A 17906-nucleotide genomic window follows, 5' to 3' on the forward strand; every position below is an offset into this window, starting at 1 on the left:
ATACTTGTGAGCCTGGAGCTTCAGCCCCATCACGCCCATTGTTTATTTACTTACTTATTTACAGGAGTTTACCTGGAAAATCTGACTAGGAAATAACCCCCCCCTTTCAGTGAATATCATACAGAAAAGCTCTTCATGGTTACATATGCAAAGCTATTATGAAAATTTGCAAAACATCTATTAAAGCAACAGCTTCTACAACTAGACATGCGAGACATCTCAATATTTTAAATAATGAATTACTTGCACTATGCAATACACATACATTAAAGTGGGTCTTTAATACCAAATTAACAGAAAGACAGTTTTGGCAGCTGCACTGTACAATACAGATACTTTCATTTTATCTAACTGCAGATTGGGAGGTGATGTGACACTTCTCCGTTACACACATTCATATGTTTCTATGCAAATATCATTTAAGATGTGTACCACATACATATACTTTATATATACATATAGAAGGTTAATATACTTCTGATCATGGTTGCCATCAATGTTTACATTTCCTTTGTAGACTAGAAAATGCTTATGCATTCCACTTGTGTAAGGACTGAATTAAAGTCAGTGGGAGATGTATTTTCTCATGGGTCTGTGCACAAGATACGCATCAACCTCTGGAAGGATGTTACAACAGAATATAAAAGACATTCTTATCAACAGTACTGCTGCACCTAGTTGATAGGGTTGCCACCTGTCACTTCCTGAAGTATTCCAGACTTGGGCAGCTCTGTCCTGGAAGGGTGTGAAAATTATAAATATATTCGTCCTTTACAAGAATTTCAAGCGAAAATATTTTCTGACTTTCCTCTAAATATCATAGACATATTTCCTACTACATTTAAGTAATCTTAATATATAAAATAGTATAAACAACCAACATTTAAAACTTAACATATCAATACTGTGATGTTGATTAACTAAATTTGTCAGAGAAGAGTTGACAACTGCCCTTAAACCCTTAACTGATCTTATTACTTTGTTTTGCTATGAAAAGGCATGGCTGCTTTGTAAGCAGCTGTAAGTTCTTTTTCAATCTGCAATAACGACAGTGGAAGAGTTTCACACCTCTCTGTCTTTTTATTGCAGCTGCTGAGCTCCTGACATCAGCAGGTCTAATTGTCTGCATGATTGTGAACAGTACCTGACATGGTAAACTACAGATCTCTGTCTGTGGTATATCATGCAGGCGGAGACAAATACCACAGCAAAGTTTTGAGAAATTAATCTTAAACAAAAAAAAGTGGGTGGACTTTGCCTTTCTTTGATGACGAAGCAAGGTAATGAAAGTTTGGTTTTGTATTAGAACATTACCCCACCAAATGTGCAGTAGCAAGGACCGCCCAAACCCCGTCCACCACTTTTCTCAAGACCTATATTTTGAAAAGTGCTTTGAATAAACATGGAAAACACTCCTCTGAAAGAGGAGTATGCTAAACATTGTAAGTATTTCAATACAAAGCCTTTTCTGGCGATACTGTACTTGAAGGCCTCACCGGATGCGCAGCAGCAAGCTCCGCCCAAAACCCACCCCTGTGCGGTTTCATAATCGGGCACTAATGAATATGCATTCCCTCAACAGCGACACTAGCATATGTTTCTAGTATGTAGAATCTAGTGTTTATATACATAACGTCCAATAAACCAATATAGTTTATATAGCTATGTTGTTTGATACTTTATACTATGCGATGTTACTGATTCATAGATTAGTACTAAGCTAACTGCCCTTGAGAGCCATTTTAAGCCTAGCCAATTATCCCTTGTGAGAGTCAAACCCTGCACCTTGTGTTTGTAAGGCAAACACCTTAACCATTAGGACACCCTCCCAACCTAATTCTTAAAGACTATCTGACAGTGCTGACTTTATTGTTTCTTAGAGTAAAATAATCGCAGTAAATTTTTAAGTTTAAGAGCAATATTTAAAAAGATTGCCCTTATTTTGGATGGCCTTTGTCCCACTTTTATTTATGGCTTTGTCCAGATTTCTTGCTCTAAAAGGTTGAGTGGTATATGTGTATCATTATTTACTGACTTCAGCCCTCAACGGTGTGCAGAAAACCACCAATTTTATGAGGAAAAGACCAAAAATAGGTGGAAATCTGGACAGTTGAGAAGTACGAGTCCACTACGAAAACACATGGGAAGGTGCAGTGACTATGACAATCCAGCACAATAAGGGTTGCTATCCATGTTCCAAGAAAGTGTTACAACTTTTGAAGTAATGTCTTTTTCTGTCAGCTTTTTTCATACGTCGTAGCAAACGTCACAAAAGTACTGAGTGCGACTTTTTTCTCACTTTTATAAAACTAGGAACAAGCGTGAAGGGGGCAGACTTATTTCTAGGAACATGGACGATGATCATCATTTGTATTTAGTTTGTGTGTGTGTAGCGGTCGTGGATTTAATGCACATATGATTATTAACCTTAATCTGTAAGAGGAGAAACAAGGGCTGTCAGCTGATTAGAATGCCATGTCAATCATGGTTCATTACATATGCAGACCTGGTCGTCAATCATTCATAAAACACAAGATGAGGCCTTGATATCGCCCCTTTTCTCCCTTATTTGCTGGCACCAGGATTTCCAATTTGCAGTGATCAAAGGCTTCGCTAAATTTACACATTGGATTAAATAATTTGGCAGAATGTGTACTTACAAATGCTGTAATGATCCAAACAGATTTACCTATTCAAACGAACACAGAACATGCTGCATTTATACAAACGTATTGCACCATTACGTTGTGAATTACAATTCTTTAAAGGGGAGGGGGGGTGCAAACACATAGTATGCTGCACGTATAAAAACTATTACACAGACTTAAAATTCCTATTCTGTAAAGGTGCAGGTGGCAACCTCTCTGGGAGGTCTTTTTTATTGCATTTATTGTCCCACTGCCTTACAATATTGCTTGTTATCAATGCAGTGGCTCTGCTGGACAGTGACGCAGGGAACTAATGGCGCTGCTGGACAGAGACACAAGGAACTAATCTAAGGGGGTGGCAAATGCCAACACATTCTGGCTAGGCTTATAAATGCCCTTGGGCAGACAGGCTACCTGCAGAAAAATGTTTAAAGAAAGAGGGGGTGCAGTGGGGCTTGCCCCCCTGCAAAAGCAATTACTGCACATTATACCAAAGAAAGGTGTGGGGGGGGCACGGGTTATGGGTCCGGAATGCAAGACGGGAACTTGCGGGTACTGCATACACAGTGACCTTCTGACCCGCTTCTTACCCTACAACACAGTAATGTGGTTAAGACTAACTACAAAGCAAGTCAGACACCAAAGACATGCAGTGGTTTCGACGGTGCACTGTTGTCGCCTCACAGTAAGACGCTGTCCGGTTAGATTCTCAGCTAGAGCGTCTTCTGCGTGGAGACATGCGTGAATGGGCATACCTCCGTTGAAGGTTGTGCGTCAGGCCTGGCAAGCCAGTACGTAAAAATCAACTGCCAATCATTAGCGGACCAGAGTTCCGCTGGGGCGACCCCTAACCAGGAAAAGCCAAAAGACACAAACAAACTTACAAATGTAGAAAATGATAACTTTATTTAATCTGTTTTACATATTGTACACTAAAAGCTGTGGTAACTTAAAGAGAACTTAAAAAGCATGAAGCCTTATTACAAATATTCATCCTTACACTGTGTAATCAGCATGGCTTGTCACTCCCCCTGTCAATCATGTAGGCCCCGGCCATTCCTGCACGAAAATCACGGTGGGGTAATGTTCTATTACAAAGCCGAAAGCTTCAAAGTACAAGCAGGTTTCTGGAATCATACTGTAGGGAAAAAAGGCAGCCTAAGAGCCGAGTTAAATTGTGAAGGTGGAGTTTTCCTTTAAGCACAACTTGGATCAATGGATGGGTAACTAGAAATTCACCCCTAGTCTGGCTTCTACGTCTCTGATAGATACAGGCAATCAAACTCATAGGTCACATTTGGGGTTGCACCGCATAGCTGATAGCTCTCAACCTCTTAACAAAAGAAATCTGGACAAAGCCATAAGTAATGGGGGGACAAAGCCCCAAAAATAGGCACACGGTTTAAATATTGCTTTTTCTAAACTCAGAAATATGCTAGAATAAAAGTGCTGAGTTAGTATACATTTCTTAACGATATGAAGTCCGAAACTCAAACATCTAGTATTATTTAGGGACTTTCAGTCCTCAATAGCATGTCGAAAATGCAAAGTTTATGAGGAATAAACCAAAATATAGCGTCCTCTCCTGTTCAGCTGGTGAATCTGGGCATCTTGAGGCAATGTTACAATTGCCTCATGTACACAGACAACCCACTCCTTCTCCCACAAAACACAAATACATGTGAGAGATGCAACTATATAGCCAAACTGGAGGCTGAGCTCTCTCAACTCAGGACTGGCAAGACCAGACAGGAGGAGAAGGAAACCACACACCACAAACCCAGTTTCACATAGAACTATCACAACTGCAAAACAAACACATAAACACACAAAGACATACTCGGAGGCACAGGAAACCACACACACCACAAACCCAGTTTCACACAGAACTATCACAACTGCAAAACAAACACATAAACACACAAAGACATACTCGGAGGCACTGATCAAAAATCTACCAAAACTACAGAGGCCTCCAAAGCAGACACCCAAGCAACTGCCACCTCAAGACATAAGACATGCAACACATAGTTCTCAAAGTCAGTGTGCTAAACAGTCACAGCCCTTAAGGCCAAACACAATGCCAGACACACTTGTTATAGGTGCCTCCATAGTCAGACACACTGACGTCCCACTCACCAGACTGAACAAGGAAAAGATCACAGTAAGATGCCTGTCAGGCGCTAGAATCTGCCACATAACACAAGCACTCAGGTCACTCCACAGCAAGTACAAGTATGACTCAGTCATTGTCCATGCCGGTGTGAGCGACCTGAGGCATACCTCCCTGGACTACATGAAAAGAGACAGAGGAGCTCTCAGATTATGTAGCCCAGGCCGGTATGACCCTGACCCTGAGCAGTATCCTACCCTCACCAAGAATGATGCCACAATACAGAGACAAAATGATCAGCTTTAATAATTGGCTTAATTACTGGTGTCATTCTAAGGGGATCCAATGCCTGTCTGCCTGGGATGACATGCTTGACAAGCCACTCTGCTTCAAGGGCGGCTTGCACCTGTCACCCTGGGCTTCCGGATATTGGCAAAGGCTCTTGCCACCCCCATAGTGCCTTTTTTAGGCAAGGCTCAAATGATAAACTTACTGCCCTAGAAAACAAAAATGGAGAAAAACTAAGGGTAATACTGCTCAATGCCAGAAGTCTAAACCTCAAGATGCACGCCCTCAAAGCCCTCCTCAGTATGGAGAACATTGATGTCTGTGCTGTGACTGAAACCTGGTTCAAGGCTCCTGAGAGCACCCCAGCACTATCAGGTTATACCTCATATCATGCGTTCCGGCCCCAAAATCCGGACCGAACCACAAAAGGAGGGCGAGTATCCATATTCATAAAGGATACCCACACCTCCAGGTTAGTGGCAACGCACGAAGCATCGGAGACCATCCAGGTGCAATTAACCATAGGTAAAACTGCCCTACAGTTTGTAGCATGCTACAGACCACCTTCTCAAACTCAGGAAACCCACACAGCCTTCCTGAAGACACTGGAGAGTATGAATGTCTCTCCAAACACCATCATATTGGGTGACTTCAACTACCCAAACATAGACTGGGAACATTACTCAAGCCCCAACACCCTAGCCCAAAGGTTCCTGGAGTTCATAAACTCAAATGCTATGGAACAACTAGTCACCATTTCCACAAGAGGAGAAAATATACTAGACCTGATCATCACAAACATGGGGACAAAATGCTCCACACCAGAAGTATATCCCTCATTGGTGAGATCAGACCATAAATTAATCTCATTGGAGATCCACATCCGCCCCACCTCAGCAAAAAGACCACAGTGAAGAACTTCTCAAAAGCAAACTTCACACTTCTTAAGACTGGAGTGGTATCCTTCAAGGCCCCCGAGCCAGTGGAAACCACAACCCACGCTGCTGAAACCCTTACAAATGCCTTCTACAAGCACCTCCAGGAATGTATGGATCAAGCAATCCCTAATAAAATCAAGATCCTTTCCACCAAAGGCAGGCGCCCGGTCTGGTGGACCCCAGCCATAAACAAACTCTACAACAAGAGGAGAAAGCTACTACATGACAGAGCAAAATCCCTAAAAGGGAAGGCATCTCTGATCAATACTAGCAAAAAACTACGATCACTCACAAAATCATCCAAGGCCAACTTTGAGAGAAAAATCACTAATGACACAAAAGACAATTATAAGGCCTTCTTTAGCTATGTTAGAAACCTGGGTGGAAACTCCCAGATATGCTCAGAATTAGTCCAAAATGATAAAAAAATCACTGAACCCACAGACATTGCCAACATACTGGCAGACAGGTTCAGTGCAAATTTCTCCCCTCCCTTCCCCCCAAAAGGAGAAATATCTATCCCATCAGAGTCTAGCCTCCCAAACATCTCAGATGCCCAGGTGAGAGCTGCTCTTTCTAAAGCAAAAAACACAGCATCAATGGGACCGGACGGTGTCCCCGGCTGTGTGCTACACGAACTCAATGAGGAACTAAACCCACACATAAGGCTGCTGTTTAATCTTAGCCTTACTACAGGATACATACCCAAAGAATGGCGTACGGCAACTGTGGTCCCACTCCACAAAGGAGGTGCTTCTACGGACCCTGGAAATTACCGCCTCATAAGCTTGACGAGCCTTGTCTGCAAAGCTATGGAGAGGATCATAATGGAACTCATAAATAAAGACATTGGGGACCTACAGACACTGGATCCTACCCAATCTGGCTTTGTCAAGAGCAGATCCTGCCTCTTGAACTTGGTCGACTTTTTCAAAACAGTCACTAAGGCCATTGATGAGGGTAAGGCAGTTCACACAGCCTACCTTGACCTAGCAAAAGCGTTTGACACAATACTCCACTTGGGCATCATAGAAAAGCTCACCAGCTTAGATGCAAACCCATATGTCACAAGATGGGTTGCAAACTGGCTCAAGGACAGAACACAGAGGGTTAGAGTTGCTGGTGCCATGTCAGACTCTAAGCCGGTCACGAGCGGTGTCCCACAGGGCTCAGTCCTGGGCCCCCTCTTGTTCGGCATTTATTTTTCTGAAGTGCAGGCAAACATAGGGGGATTGTGGCTGACAAAATTTGCAGATGACTGCAAACTGGGCACCATAATTGACACTCCATCAGACACAGACATCCTCCAGAGAGGTCTCATAGAAATGGATAACTGGTGCTAGAGCCATGGCCTTAAGCTAAATGCCAAAAAATATATAGTCATACCCTTTGGGAAAAACAAGGTAACCCCTAATTACCACATAGGTGGTAATCCATTAAACACGGAAGAAGTTATCAGGGACCTGGGGACCCAAGTTGACATTAACCTCTCTTTTGACACTCACATTGCCAAAGTGGTTAGGAAGACCTTCTACATTGCCCACCTGATCATGAAGGGATTCACATCCAGATCAGGAGAGGTCATTGTACCCCTGTACTCTTCACTTATCAGACCAATGATAGAGTACAACGCCCCATTCGGAATGTACCTTACCAGGCACCTGCAGCAGTTGGAAAGACCCCAAAAGTTCCTCACCAAAAGGATAAAGGGGCTCAAACATATGTCATACGATGCCCGACTGAAGAAACTCCAGCTCTATTCAGTCGCATACCGTCTGCTCAGAGGTGATCTGTGCCTGACATACAAGGCCATGTCCAACCCGGAATTAATGGACATGCTCCACCTCAAAAAAATCCAAATCCACGAGAGCAAGAGACTTAAACCTCAACACGGATATAAATAGGACGTGCTGGAGGGACAGATTCATCTCCCAGAGACTCCCTACACTATGGAACAGAATCCCAGTCCATGTGAGGCAGAGCCCCTCACTGACTGTTCAAGAGAAATCGACGAGTGGATGGGAGATCCTAGGTTTACCACGGGAATCATCTCTGTGTCATTGCTGGACAGAGGCACAGCAAACTAATGGGTATAGTATTCTCATCCTAAGGGGTGGTGAAAGCCACACACACTCTGGCTAGGCTTATAAATGCCCTAGGGCAGATAGCCTAGTATGAACCTATATGACAAAAAAAATCAGACGCTCTGCAAAAATCTGGCCAGTGGAGAGTTACGGGTGTACGTCTTGAGTTTTTAAAGGCCCCAGTGGTTGTCAGTCTAGAATACACTTTATGGACTTATTAAGCATAATCCATTACCTTTTCTCCAAAAACAGTTTTAGGCAGGATGAGGGAAGCGAGTTAGAAAACTCTAAGCCATAAATCAAGGAAAGTTGAGAAATGTACTGCTCAAAGCCAATACAAGCGGTTACCAAATTCATTGATGTTTGTCAGCACCCCTCGTTTCACTACATCCTAAACTTGAATTAATAACCACTCAAATGCATAACAATTTAACACGATGTTTTTCTTCTTATACAAGTATCGGCCCTTCAAAAAAGGGGTGTATAAGTAAAACAGAAAACTGCCAAAAAAACCTACATTCCTAGATTACTTACAAGAAGGAATATCAACACAAAAACTCACTCCGGCGTTTTTAGTTTATGTATGCAAGCATTGTAAATACGCTTGCGCACAAACAGTTCTCGGCGCGTGCGCCACTCACAATCCCACACCTATTGCAACCTCGAGTGCAGCAGAGGAGGTGCTCCGACTTCGTTCAGTACTTTAAGTATTCAACAGGATTATACAGAGCGACTAATAAGTGGGACGGACCCAACATTGAGGAGTATTTGGAATTGCAAAAATGATCACGGCCTACTTCCTGGAAAATTTCTGGGTAAGTCTTTGCTTGATTTAGAAAGCATGTTGTGTTTGTCTTTTTATTTTGACAGAAGGGGTCTGTCTTCAGAAGAGTTGGTTGCGTTAAATATCTTTCTAATGAATAACCCGGCAACGCACTGTTACGCCACCTTTAGGTTCAGGCCGCTTGACACCCAGAGTAACCCTTGAGAGACAATGAAAACCCGCCTGTGGTATGTGCTGGTTGGTGAAGATTTCTTAAAGGTGACCTGTCAAGAAGAATCCTTTCATTTCTATTGGCTGAGGCAGTTGGCAGACGGCCACTACGGAAAATCCGTGGCGCTTCCGTAACCAAGTTAGATCTGAGTGATATAATTAATGGATTTATACTGTATTAGAAACGAAACGTTTGACTTTTAGTGGATTATTTTAGTTTGCAAATGTGTGATCCAAAAATAATGTATGGACACTAGTTATTTTTTAACTTCATTATCTGTTCCTGGCAATAACCATATTACAGTTAATGAAACTGTGAATATGTAAGAATAACTCTAAACAAGAGCTTTGGCAACACTTGGGAATTACGGGGACGTACCAGAAGCTCGTGTTCCGTTGTAATGCATCCAGTTTAATAGAAATAATAATAATAATAATTAATAAAAACACAATGTCTTGGTGTTGTCATCTGTGCTTGAATTTTCTTGTCAGAGTTTAATGCTATGCGCGTGTGTGTGTGTGTGCACAAACACACATACACAATTGACTAGTGTGTTTCCGTTGCAATATTTCTGCCTTTATTCCCTTTGCTAGATCTGGAATACGGGAAGGTTGTTGAGGCTGTACCTGGCGCTTAGTTAATAAGGTTTTTGAACATTTGTAGCTGGCCCCAGTTTACTTAAGTTGGGAAGTGTAACCGGAGTAGGTCTTGTAAAGAGGATGTTGCAATGAAAGGTTTTATATACTATATATGTACAATGTACATTTTTTTGTTATTCTTTAATAATTTAGTTTAACTTAATTATGGGATGTTGGAGAATAACGTATGTTTATTTGACTTTGTTTTGCTCAGTACTGATGAGAAATGTGTTGCAGTATTGAGTGCTTTTGTACGTATTAGGGTTACCACCTGCCCCTCTTTGGGCATTTGTGTCCTGCAAAAAAAAAAAAAAAAAAAAAAAAACTAAACAAATGGCAAATGTCCTGAGTTTTTAGGACAAATAATATCTCCTATGTTTTCTTTAATAGTAGCCTAAAACAGTTGTTTTGTATCAGAAACTTCTAAAAGTCATAAGAAGTAGCATAAGCAACTCAATTTCTATAAGAATAAGCTTTTATTTTGGCAGAAAGTGAAGTTCTGTCCATTGCACTTGCCGTGTATATGTTTTGTCTTGCAAGATCTAATATTTCTAAAAAAAAATGTCCCACTTTGGGCATTTGGAAAGGTCGCAACCCCAGTATGTATATGTATGTGTGCTTGTGTATATGCAATGCATATGTAACTGTGCGGTGTATGTATTTTGTTTTCCTTATTGATCTGCAAAGTGGTGTAAGTAATGTGATAGTTGCATCTTGCTACTGCTAAAAGTGGACTCTTGTGACCTCCGACTCTATAGTATACATGTTAGTCAGAACAACAGTTCTTTAGGTTATGAGAAGGGCAGATGTTTTCAGTGTAAGCATTTGGTTGTAATTGCAATTCATACTGAATTTTGAGGGGGAAAATGTTGTAATCTGTAACACTCATCTGCTTTTGTATGCTATACCCTTATTCATTTTAACGACTCAAGGTTATATGAAGTGGAGAAACTGGATTGTATTCTGGAAAAAAAAACAATGAGGACATGGCAGGAATCAACACTTGATAAGTGCCAGTCCAGTGGAGGGTATAAACAACCATACTCGCACCAAGGAGGATTTTAGTGTCACTAGTCCACTTGGTGGCATGCTTTAGGAATGTCTGAAAAAAAAATCAATGGCTCCAGTACAAAATCTGTGTAAATTCAATACAGCAGACTTTAGTCAGTAAAAATCATAGCACTGTGAGGTTTAATTCTGCACTACTGTGCTACCCTAATCTGAAACAGTTAATGCATTTTTTGTTAACAGTAGAAAGCAAAAATACAAGTCTTGTTAGTAATTTCACTATAATAAACTAATTGCACATTTTTTATTATTAGATACATTCTTTAATGTGCATACTAGTTGCATTCTTCCATTTCATTAATATCTTTTTGAATTAAGATGCTAGACTTCGTCAGCATTAAGTAAAGAAGTTTGTGATTGCCAATATCTCCCAACCACGCACCCTTTGCAATGATGCAGCCTTCATTTTTGAGCTTTTATAGTTAGTAAGTAAAATAATGCTGTACATTTCGCTATATTTGTGGTAGTAGCTTTACCCTTTATTCTGTCAGCATATTCATATGTTATAAATTACTCTGCATTCTTTACTGGTCCAAATACTGGCAGCATTAAATGTCAAAAGTGAAATTAACATTTGTGGATGCATGCATTTCCTTAGCATTTCACCCGCTTATGGCACCAGGAACTTTTTCCTACTTTTGTTTTCAGTAAATGCCATGAGATCTTTTGCATCCACACAAACTGCCTACCCCCAGGTGATGGTCATACTGATGAGGACATTTAGCCAGGGCACCAGGAACTTTTTCCTACTTTTGTTTTCAGTAAATGCCATGAGATCTTTTACATCCACACAAACTACCACCAACTAGCAGATAGGACCTCTGTTTAACTTTTTATCTGAAGGATGGCACACCTAGGAGTGCAGAAACCCCCGTAAGCTGCACTGCAGTGTCAGTATTGGAAAAGTAATCCAAGTGCCAGGTGTAGAAATAGTAGCCACAGCCTTCTGATCTTCCAGCACTAAAGGTGAGTGTTCTAACTGTTGAGCCACTGCCACTATAATAACCAGCAAGTGCTGATTATGGATTAAATTTTGGTTACCATGATGTGCACCCGGGCTAGGGATATTTACAACGGAAGCTTGGGTGGAGAAGCTCCACTATTACCAATTGTTATACCAGCAGAATATTTCAGTAGTATTAGTTATAAACAGAATAGCAATATATGGTACATGCTAGGCAGACTGCATTAAACAGCAAATCCTATGAATAGTAAAAGCGTAGTTCACAAATTGTTGTTAGTAAATATAAACGTATGGTATAGCTTACGAATCTTATTTATAACAATAAAGGCTGGAATAATAACCAACTGTTTCCAGAATTTTATATATATTCCATAACAGTTCTGCTGAGCTTCAAATTAAGCTGCAAAGTAACATAATGCACATGCAGTTTGGTTTGGAAGAAGCACTATAAAGGTTGGATGGACTAAGGAGCAGAAAAATAAGGACAAAGAATACCAACAGTGAAGTGAATTGCATTGTAACTGATAAGTCATTCCTTCAGGAGTGTATCAGCCCGTATAATAGTGTGTGATCTCAAAACTGCATTACTGCTGGTGCGGGAAAAAAGTTGTAATAAAATTATCAAATAAACCTAATTTCTGTAGTCATGTGGCTTGTCATGTAGTTTTATTCCAATTATTATTAACTGTAATCTTTCAGTTTGCCAGTGATTCAGCATTGGTCTGCTCAGCCTAGAGTCTCCCACACCTACACCTATATAACGTAATTTGGGAAGTCTTCCTTTCAGTTGAATCCTGTTGCAACAAACACTACTACTTCTAAACCCTAATAAAAAAAAAAAAGATTTTGTTGTCATTTAGCTAGCAATCTTTAGGAACACCTCCTCTAACACTAAAATTGAGCATGTGACACTTGGGAGTGATCATAGGCGAAAACCTGCAATTTGACATGCACATCTATCATGCTATACAAAAAAATGACTATCACATGGCCTTCTATACAACTCCGCCAAACCATAATTAGTCAATCATAGTAGAATAGCCATTGCAAACTCTCTCTTCTGTCCCAGCCTTTTGTAGGTGTCCTCAATTTTCATGAATGTTCAGTCCAGGCAGCTTTCCAAATTGATAAAGCTGCAATAAAAATTAAGTTTGTCACTGACCTTAAGTCTAGGTCGCATCAAGATTTTGAGTGAATTGCAGTGAAGCCCCCAACTTGCATACCTGTACTCTACTAAAAACTCATTTAGGATTTTAAACCAACCAGAACAGGTTCCATCCATTGCTGACCTTCTGCAGTGGTATACTCCTACTAGAAATTTTATGTCCGAGGTCCTGTACTAAATCTTAACTTAAAAAACCAACAATACCCATGAAAAAGCCCTATTCTCCATATGCATATTCAGTCACTCCACAGTAAAATAAAGAAAAATCCTGTACACCTTCAGACTTGTACTAAAGAGGCATCTTAGTAACTCTTGGCTTTACGTCTGTTAGTCTTCTTTGGGATAGCTTTCTCACTCCATCAAGGGTTGGAATATACACATACCTGGTGTTCTGAAAATGGTTTGAAACTAGATGTAAAAAAAGCGCAGCATAGTAGCATTCTACAAAAATGCTGTTCCCACCTTATGTGTTTATAAATAGTACTCCTTTTCAAACAGATGTAGTCATTTAGACACCGGGATACGTATGTGGACATCACACAGTGTGTGTGTGTGTCTCATTTTATCATCATGTTTCCACCATAGTCAGGAAGTCCTTCTATCTGGCCCAGTTAAATTCCTTTTCAAGCCATGAAAAACCCAATATTATAAAAGAACTAGGTCAAATAAAAACAGTGGCTCTACAAACTCCCATATTGGGGATCTGACTCTACACACAACAGATAAAACTGCAAGGAGAGGTAGGCTTCTAACTCAGTGTATTTCAGCATATGGAATAAGTTACCACTAAAGCTAATATTGACAAGTAGATGGATAGACACAAATTTACACCACAGTTATCCTGTATGACCCTGATTGATTTGGGAGGTGAGCACTATTAAGTGCTTATAAATGGTTAAAAAACTAATTGTGTCTGCTTAAAGGTGCATATATGGCTAGGCATCTTATGGTTCTTCTGATTGCTTTCTTACTGCTGTGTTACTGCTACATATTCTTTACTCTTGAGTGTGCTGGAAATGTATTTCCTCCAGTTTGATTTTCATTTGTATGTAGACTGTTACTGTGATCATTTGATGTACTTGGTCACCTCTCATAGTGCTCATTACTATGTGTCATGCTGTCAGTGTACAAGTTATACTTTATGTCATACTCTGCTAACTGAACATCAAATTGCTGCTGTATATTAATTGTGTATAATGTCAAACTCCTTACTGCCTTTCTAATTGTGCCGGAGCTTTTCTCGAACATCCACTGAAAAGGGGTATCTTGGCCATTCAGACTTCCCTGGAAAACAAAAGCAAATGAATAAGTAAATAATTGGCAAAAAGAACATTCTGCAACGCGTTTGTGATTTCTAACGGTAGTCTGTAGGTTCTGGAATTATTATTTTCTGAAACCTATTTTGTGTATAATTTTCACTTTTTGCACCCAGCTCTTTACTTTTTTTCATTGAATGCTATAAAAATAAGTGTGTGATACCTGTTTTTTTTTTTTTTTTGACCAACTGTACAAACAATTAACTTATCTCAACGATATAATTGTTTGTAGTAACAAACTTTTATTTCAACAGTATAGTAGGAAAATCCAGTTATATTATTTTCCAAATCTATTTTTTCTTGTTTCCAAAATATTTTTGAAATTTGTTCCAGAGAGGCTATACATATATTTATTTTATGTAAAAATATATTTTAGCCTGTTTTTTTAGATACTCTTCTCCTTACAAATCACTGTATGCCATAACCACGTGGACATTTGTTATAGCTTTGCCTAGGCATCCATTTCATTAATCTGTTTTCTTATTCCACCAGATCATCTAATATTTGTTTTGCATCCTGCTGCACTAGCGATTCCCTTGTCCATTTTTGTGATGGCCGTTTTTAGCCACCGGTGTCTTATTTTGCATTGGCATGTCTAACCACCAAGGGCAGCTTAATGGAACCATCACCTTTATCAACTCTGTGGCTGTCACACAAGCTTGTAGGGAGAGTCTATTTGGGTTTGCCAAAAATATGTGAATTTAGTCTCCTGCCTCACCTGTCCTACGTCTTCAACATTCACCAGTAGCTGTTAGAAACAATATCTGTGGGGGTTATAGGGGGTTATAGCAGTATTTATGAAAGCAAAAAATAAATAAATAAAAAACAAAGAAACTAGTGGTCTTAAAACTTCACTGATGAGCTCAGTCGCAATAATTTCTAAAATATCATGAAACCCAGGTAGTGTTCCAAAGCAACAAGCCTTAATTCTTCACGATCCTCAGTAACAAAAAAATCAGAAATATTAAATGTGAAACATATCAGCTTTATATACTAAAAGGTAGGTGTGGAAAATGTACTTATTGTTTAGTTTTAAACCTGCCTATTCAAGGCAAACATTATAAACAGGGCTGTAAAAGTGCATTTTAGAGCAACAGGTTCCCACCCCCACACACTACTACTACTGATTAGATCAAACTAAATCCTGGTTAAGGAATGCACTACCTATCTATTTGCAACCCAGATTCCAAAATCAGGTAAAAGTACACACAAAAAAACTTTTAACTAAAATCGCTTTTGACTGCCTAATGCAATAAAGCCTTCATCAGGCTGTGACGAGAACTAAAATCAAGAAAGAAAACGTAGCTATCTAATCCATAAACATAATCCAACTAGAACACTATAATTATAAAAATACATCTGCCTAACTAGAACACTGTAATTGTAAAACTATATCTGTCTAATGATATCTAGTATATTGCTCTGTTAAGAGTGTATTTAATTTACAGAAGCTGTCACATCGCATTACAGTGAAGAAAGGGATGAAATTTCCCAATCTGCACTGTACCACGATCTCTATTCGTTACATCGAGCTCATATCAGCAAATGCACAGTGGCTTTTGCTGATATGAACTATCGATAATTTAATGTTTGGCAGCACAGGAATCTTGTCATCTGCCATTCGACATTTCCATGTTCACCGAACCTGTGTTCAACATTTTGCCTGTAAACCATATACATACCTGATATTTTTTTTTCTAATTGCTAAATTTAATACTTTTCACCCTTGGGGTTGCCTGGCATGTTATTGCCCAGCTGCTGTGTACTGAGATTGTTGTTTTGCTGGGCTGAATAGATTTTAATAGTATTTTGCTGGGCTGAATGGATTTTAATAGTATTTTGCTGTTTCCCTTAGTGTGTACTGGGTTGTGCTACTTTTTACACCACATTGTTTACTTTCATATTATTGTTTGGTGCAAGTATGGTTTTCTGCTCATCTCGCTGTTTTTCCAAGGTTTCTTAAGTTAAAATAGTCTTGTGATCTGGTTCATTCATTTAATTGCAGAACACAGTCATTTAATGGTAGAACAACCTTAAGGCTCTCCACTTTATCTTTGTGGCAGTTCAGTCAAGTAGCCATAAGTACCTGGTCATATATTGGTCTTTGACATGGGTTTGCATTTTGCTGTGACTCCTTCTGAAGCCATCCTGCTCATTTCCTGTTCAGAGTCAGTGTAGCATCTGCTTGGTGCTTATGACCAAAACATTTAGTGATATGCCTCCCTCATATTAACTTTATACTTTATGCTGATAGCGTTGTTTTTTTCCACAGCTAGCAAAGACCACATATCCCCTGTCATTGAACTCCAGACTGACTTTACTAGAGTTTGGATCAGTGAGTCAGCACTCGCAAAATCTCTTTAATAGTTTTGTTACACCAAATAAATAAATAAAATTCAGTGTTCCCGACTTCAAAGTCTGTGATCCTTCTGGAACTGCCCTCTCACTCATTGGACAACAAAGATATATATATTTTGTATTACTATATCTCACTTTCCATACACATACTGAGCTAAATTAAGTCTTTATTTAGGTGTCTTGATAGCTAACCCCCCTAAACCTTGAAACCAGATGTTCCATAGCTATACAGTTTATAAGTAGCTGATTGGATTATGCCCTTATAATTGCTTCTCACTCGACATAATGCTTCCCTCCTTCAGTCAGCTGAAAATGAAGTCCTGTGAGCTGTACACCTCTCCAACCACAGGGACCACCATTGCTCTACTAAAAGCAAACTTGACTTCCAATTGGTTATAGGGCTTCTCTTGTTCTACTGTTCTTACTTTTGAACTTGTGCACCTTGGTTTATAGCCTGCCATTACTCTGCAAATTGATATTCATAAATACTTCCCACTACTTTCCTGCCTTTGACTATACAACCACTGAGATCACTATCTCTTTGCTAAAGGTCATTTACCAGAATTGCTCCTGCCTCTTCCCTGAAGATGTTAGTGTTTGATAACCTCAGTTCATTTAAGAAGTCACTGCACGAATATCTTTTTAATGAAAAGTACAACTGTTTCGGTGACACCGGTTAGTCACTGTACTGGATTCACTGTGCTTTAGCATTAGCACTTATTGATTTCTTTTGTAAGATGGTGTTTTGTAGGTTGGTAACCTGACTTGGTTAAGATTTTCTTTTTATACATGTGTAACCATTCTTTACAGTAAGATTATTATTGTACTTATTCCTTTGCTTGTGCAGCTATATGTATGTATTTCTATTTGTCTGGACTGGGTTGTGGCCGAAAAAGGATCTTCGGATAAACCTTCCTACCTGGTTAACAAATTTTAAGTAAATAGTGAGTCATCCTAGCTCCATAGTAACGTGCTGTAGCATTTACAAGACTCTTCTTTACCTACATATAATCAACCTGGTTCCATATTTACTCCCATACAACTTCAGACACTGTAGCCCCACATAATAATGTTTGAGTAATTGATGACTGTAGTTCGATTAACTGATGCTCTGCTTACCAAGGCGTTCAGAGATATGATCACTGTCCACCGCCTCTCTAGTACTACAGTTTGGTTCCTTCAGCCCAAGTGTAAGTACACTTCTCAACCACATTTGGGTGAGTGTCCTTTGGCACTGTGCTTTGGAGGAGATGCTGAGAGAGAGAGCTGAGATCTGTACTCACATTTCCACTGTGGTCTAGACACTTTTCTTGATGTATCTTGCCTTTTGA

The 17906-nt window shown here is 39.7% G+C and overlaps 1 protein-coding gene and 1 long non-coding RNA gene across 3 annotated transcripts in view; one reads left to right on the forward strand and one right to left on the reverse strand.

Moving 5' to 3' along the window:
* Positions 1-256: 256 nt before the first annotated feature.
* Positions 257-8693, reverse strand: LOC122795657. Its single transcript, XR_006363843.1, has 2 exons — positions 8606-8693; positions 257-735 (listed from the first exon to the last, which is right to left on the reverse strand). It is a non-coding gene; the product is annotated as an uncharacterized LOC122795657 (long non-coding RNA).
* Positions 8694-8734: 41 nt separating this feature from the next.
* Positions 8735-17906, forward strand: part of FCHO2 (FCH and mu domain containing endocytic adaptor 2) — a 4043518-nt gene continuing 4034346 nt past the window's right edge. For both annotated transcript variants that reach the window (XM_044063938.1, XM_044063939.1), the window contains exon 1: positions 8735-8886. In XM_044063938.1, the coding sequence (XP_043919873.1) occupies positions 8854-8886 (33 nt within the window). In that variant the 5' untranslated portion in view covers positions 8735-8853. The remainder of the gene's footprint in view (positions 8887-17906) is intronic.

This window comes from Protopterus annectens, chromosome 2.part2 (genome assembly GCF_019279795.1).
Source record: "Protopterus annectens isolate FY-2018-M chromosome 2.part2, PAN1.0, whole genome shotgun sequence".
Taxonomy (NCBI): domain Eukaryota; kingdom Metazoa; phylum Chordata; order Ceratodontiformes; family Protopteridae; genus Protopterus; species Protopterus annectens.